This window comes from Salvelinus sp. IW2-2015, unplaced genomic scaffold (assembly GCF_002910315.2).
Source record: "Salvelinus sp. IW2-2015 unplaced genomic scaffold, ASM291031v2 Un_scaffold3426, whole genome shotgun sequence".
In the NCBI taxonomy this organism is placed as follows: domain Eukaryota; kingdom Metazoa; phylum Chordata; class Actinopteri; order Salmoniformes; family Salmonidae; genus Salvelinus; species Salvelinus sp. IW2-2015.
Genome location: NW_019944706.1, coordinates 3971 through 9253, shown reverse-complemented (window position 1 = coordinate 9253; position 5283 = coordinate 3971). Strand labels below are relative to the sequence as shown.

Here is a 5283-nt window from a genome sequence, read left to right as displayed (position 1 = left end):
TGAGTGCCACGAGGCGGTAATCATTTAGGCAGGTTACCTTCGCTTCCTTGGGCACAGGGACTATGGTCTGCTTGAAACATGTAGGTATTACAGACTCGGTCAGGGAGAGGTTGAAAATGTCAGTGCAGACACTTGACAGTTGGTCCGCGCATGCTTTGAGTACACGTCCTGGTAATCCGTCTGGCCCAGCGGCTTTGAATGTTGACCTGTTTAAAGGTTTTGTTCACATCGGCTACCGAGAGCGTTATCACACAGTCATCCAGAACAGCTGGTGCTCTCGTGCATGCTTCAGTGTTGCTCGACTCGAAGCGAGCATGCGTCACTGGGCAGCTCGCGTCTGGGTTTCCCTTTGTAGTCTGTAATAGTTTTCAAGCCCTGCCACATCCGACGAGCGTCAGAGCCGGTGTAGTTGGATTCAATCTTAGTCCTGTATTGATGCTTTGCTTGTTTGATGGTTCGTCTGAAGGGCATAGCGGGATTTCTTATAAGCTTCCGGATTAGTCTCCCGCTCCTTGAAAGCGGCAGCTCTAGCCTTTAGCTCGATGCTGTTGCCTGTAATCCATGGCTTCTGGTTGGGATATGTACGTACAGACACTGTGTGGACGACATCATCGATGCACKTATTGATGAAGCCGATGACTGAGGTGGTATATTCCTCAATGCCATTGGATGAATCCCGGAACATATTCCAGTCTGYGCTGCAAAACAGTCCTGTAGCGTAGCATTCGCGTCATCTGACCACTTCCGTATTGAGCGAGTCACTGGTACTTCCTGCTTTAGTTTTAGCTTGTAAGCAGGAATCAGGAGGATAGAATTATGGTCAGATTTGCCAAATGGAGGGCAGGGGAGAGCTTTGTATGCATCTCTGTGTGTGGAGTAAAAGTGGTGTAGGATTTTTCCCCCCTGATTGCAGGTGACATGCTGGTAAAAATTTGGGAAACGGATTTAAGTTTGCGTGCATTAAAGTCCCCGGCCACTAGGAGCGCCGATTCTGCGTGAGTATTTTCTTATTCCTTATAGAGTTGGATAAGAGCGGTCTTCGTGCCAGCTTCGTTTTGTGGTGGTAAATAGACGGCTACGAATAATACAGGTGAGAACTCTCTTGGTTTGATAGTGTGGTCTACAGCTTATTATAAGGTACTCTACCTCAGGCGAGCAATAGCTCGAGACTTCTTTAATATTAGACACCAGCTGTTATTGACAAAAAGACACATACAACCCTCGTCTTACCAGCGTCTCTGTTCTGCCAGTACATGGAAAATCCTGCGAGCTCTATATTGTCCGCATCTTCGTTCAGACACGTCTTGGTGAAACATAAAATGTTACAGTTTTTAATGTCAAGCAGGATATCCTTCTCATCGGACTCGTTAAAGGAAAAAGTTTATTCCAGTGTGAGGTGGTGTTTCTTGCAAGCAGCAAATGTAGAAGGCCGTGTCGTACCTCCTCTGTTTCCCGTACACACCAGTAGGGGTCAGCCAGTTACCCCATTCATGCAGAGCCCAGATGTTAGGTAGACACTCCAGCTCCCTGCACATTCTGATGAAGTTAGAGGGGTTTTCGTTTACCAGCACTCTCCATTTAGCCAATTCACTCTTGTCACAGAGATCGGTTATTCTGGTTAATTCGGACTGACTGTATCTGTTGTTCTCGATGCTGTTAAGTAAAGTACTCTCTTCCTCTTTAGGCATGACTAGAAGTACACCCGACTCCTCAAACGTTTCCCTCACGCTCACGGCACAGATTCTAAATGCGACGTCCCCGGAACGGGAGAACCCAGTTCTTCCTGTCAGTGGCGAAGATAGGAGGTCTCGTCTCCGGCGGCTGGTTCACAAATCCGAGTCCAAAATTCGGTGAGCGCCGAAAAGATTCAAAAAGATCAAGCCATTCCCTTGAGAAATCTGCCGGATCCACCAGACCTCCGGGAAAGACATAAGCATTCGGCATGAACCACTCGTACCGCTTCGTTTCAACAACAACACTTCATAGTCGAAGGCTAACCTGTCAGGTAAGTTGGAGTGCCCACTGATCGCAGGTGCAGAGGTGCCTTTATCGACACACCTCGTCAAACTATCTACAGGGAGTTTATGTCTCGTACCAGCAGCTAGTATGACCGTCGCGGCCTCCTTCCAGTGTCTCAGAGCCGTATTCATCCTTTGGTCGTTTTATTCTTTCATTTACAATAATGTTATCTGAAGCAAAGTCCACATCAACAATGTCAATGTTATTGTTTTGATGTGTCGTCATACGAGCAGGAAGGTCAGGGCGTAGAAGAAGAAGCGTGTTTTCGTGTGTTCTGTTACTGCGCCACCTACTGTGTGGATGACTGATCTTACCAAGCCTCTATCAACGCAGTCCATGATGGTGATTAAAGTGGGGTGAAGGTTCGAGTTCAGGAAAGTGATTGATTTTTGTGGTTAGTATTTTTTGGGCAAACAGATACTGTAAACTTTTTATAAGATGACAAATGAATTGATTTGTGGGATTAAATTACAATTGAAGGGTAAACTGTTTTATTCACAACCACAACAACTCACTATCTCCTTTTCAAGTCCAAGAAGAGAAGAGGTTTTGAAACGTTGAATTCAGTAGTATTAAATCTACATTCAGTTTAGAGTGACACGATGACATCACCCAGTAGGCCGTATAAGATGAACTGTGTCCCCAGGTTCAACTGGCCGCTGGTGGACGAGATAGAAGACAGCGGACAAATATGTCTTTTAACTTGTCAAATAACTATTAAAACCATAGATATAGATAATATAGAAACCATAGATATAGATAATATAGAAACCATAGATATAGATATAAGACATATATAGACCATAGATTAGACATAGTAGATACATAAGACTAGATAAGATATAGATGTGAGCTGTGAAGCAAAGGGCAAACATGAGGGATTTTAAACAATGTCGAGGACAAATAAAAGTAAAAAAATAATGACAATTTTGGTCTCTTATGTCTCTCTAGTCATGTACAAGAACAGCATATTGTCAACGTTTCAAATGGCGCCCCATTCCCTAGGGCCACAGGGTGTGATTTGAGACGCAGGCATTGACCTCCTGTATCCAGTCAATTAGTTTGGGATCCAGATCATGTAGACGGCTGCTGCCAACCTGCCAAGCAGAGCACTGTCTCATTATGATACAGTACCTCATTATCAGCTGCTGCAACTGCAAGCAGAGCCACTGTCTCATTATGATACAGTACCTTCATTATCGCTGCTGCAACCTGCCAAGCAGAGCCAGTCTCATTGATACAGTACCTTCATTATCAGCTGCTGCAACTTGACAAGCGAGCCTCTGTGTCTTCAATATATAGTGTCTAAAGCAAATATGTCCTCCTAAGCAGGTTTAAACACAGAGGGGCATTATGTAAACCATTGGCGATAGTCTCAAGGGAGAGAAACAGACAGGATTCCAGCATTTCCAGCATTATGACACAGTACATAACCTTCATTATGAGACATTACCTTCATTATGAGACATTACCTTCATTAATGAGACATTAACAGTACCTTCATTATGAGACAAGTACCTTCATTATGAGACGACATCATACCTTCATTATGAGACATTACCAGTACCTTCAATTATGAGACAGTACCTTCATTATGAGACAGTACAGTACCTTCATTAATGACGACAGTACCTTCATTATGAGACAGTAACCTTCATTATGAGATACAGTACGCTTTCATTATGAGACAGTACAGTACCTTTAATTATGAGACGCAGACAGTACCTTCATTATGAGACAGTACCTTCATTATGAGACAGTAGCAGTACCTCATTATGAGACAGTACAGTACCTTCATTATGAGACAGTACCTTCATTATGAGACAGTACCTTCATTATGAGACAGTACAGGACCTTCATTATGAGACAGTACCTTCATTATGAGACAGTACAGTACCTTCATTATGAGACAGTACCTTCATTATGAGACAGTCTGTGTTTTCTAAGGCCTGTGTCTCAAATGGCACCCTATTCCCTATGTAGTGCACTACTTTTGACTGGGGCCTATAGTGCACCACAGAGGGAATAGGGTACCATTTGGGACGCAGTAAAAGACATTTGTCCACATTAGTCAGTTCAGGCTGTTTATTATCTTCCTCTATTCGTTGTTCTCAGGAGGAACGACCTCCATCAGCAGCTGGAGGTACATGGTGATTGGCCCTGCAGGGGAGGGGAGAGGTTAAAGGTCAGATTGGACCAATCAGGCTAATTAAAAGGTTCATGATAAATAAATAACCTTAATAAAAAGGTTAATAAAGGTGACATCAGCCCAATCACAGCATGATCTATAGGCTCTGTGACCTTCTGAGTTGAACTCCACAATGACTGGAATTATCTAAAGGGGAAGAGCTCCACTACCCTCACTGAGGAATAAAACCTTTTGATACATAAAAAAGACCCAAGTTGCAGAAGATAATAGTGTCTGCTTCCCAAATGGCACCCTATACCCTATATTATAGTGCACTACCTTTCACCAGGGCCCATAGGGTAGTGCACTACACAGGGAATAGGATGCTATTTGGGACACAGGGAGTGTTGTCTTCAAGTGCACTACAAAGGGAATAAGGGTCCATTTTGGGATAAAGGCTCTCTCYAACACTCCAGTGTCAACAACTCTGAGCGGTGGGTAGTGACTCACTCATGACCCTGCGTGTCCAGCTGAACTTGCGGTGTACGAAGGGGAAGTAGAGCAGCAGACCGCTGAGGATGAAGATGGTACAGTAGAGATACTCCAGCTCTGGCTTGTCTATGATAGGTGCTAGGACCAGGTAGCAGGACACTATCACCACCAGCACTGCTATGGGCATGGGACACTGTTGGGGGACAACCAGGACATAACCACTTGTCAGTCTCACAGGAGGGATTCTGGGACAGTATTGCTCTAAAAACAGGTTTAAGGGACTCTGGGATTCAGACAAACATCAAAGCGGTTWCCACCCCACTTGCTGTGGTAACCAGCTGAGGGATGTGGCTGGAGAAATGTAACCACTCTAATTTATAGACAGAGCTAATGGATACAAGGACTGACCATCCATGAGCTCAACATGATGGTTGTAACTATGTTCTTCCAATAGCCAAGAGATGAACAGGACTTGGATGTATGGCAATGTGAATCTAGTCTTACCTTGCTCGAGATCCTTCCTGGTAAGCGCATGACGATGAGAGCGAGAGCTGTGAGGCCGTAGAAACCCACGGGCGAAACTGAAGAGTTGATCAGGGTGTTGATGTCGCTGGGATAATGTAGAATAGGCCAGAATACCCTAC

The 5283-nt window shown here is 44.5% G+C and overlaps 2 protein-coding genes across 4 annotated transcripts in view; both read right to left on the bottom strand.

The window, feature by feature from the left end:
• The window catches only part of nudt19 (nudix (nucleoside diphosphate linked moiety X)-type motif 19), a 3114-nt gene extending 873 nt beyond the window's left edge, over window positions 1–2241 (bottom strand). The window contains 4 exon segments of the mRNA XM_070441086.1: window positions 1231–1303; window positions 1386–1776; window positions 1778–1949; window positions 1952–2241. Coding sequence (XP_070297187.1) covers window positions 1231–1303; window positions 1386–1776; window positions 1778–1949; window positions 1952–2150 — 835 coding nt within the window. The 5' untranslated portion in view covers window positions 2151–2241.
• A 648-nt stretch (window positions 2242–2889) lies between these two features.
• LOC112075828 (b(0,+)-type amino acid transporter 1) lies at window positions 2890–4826 on the bottom strand. 3 transcript variants are annotated; one of them, XR_011477500.1, is made up of 3 exons: window positions 4658–4826; window positions 3874–4179; window positions 2890–3135 (listed from the first exon to the last, which is right to left on the bottom strand). XR_011477500.1 is itself a non-coding variant. In XM_024142764.2 (2 exons), exons 1-2 carry the CDS (start codon window positions 4824–4826, stop codon window positions 4118–4120), a joined length of 231 nt encoding a protein of 76 aa, XP_023998532.1. In that variant the 3' UTR covers window positions 3746–4117. The 3 variants fall into 3 exon arrangements, 1 of the variants encoding a protein (XP_023998532.1); XR_002895044.2 differs by lacking the exon at window positions 2890–3135 and adding an exon at window positions 3739–3763 and having other exon boundaries at window positions 3812–4179; XM_024142764.2 differs by lacking the exon at window positions 2890–3135 and having other exon boundaries at window positions 3746–4179.
• Window positions 4827–5283: the final 457 nt, after the last annotated feature.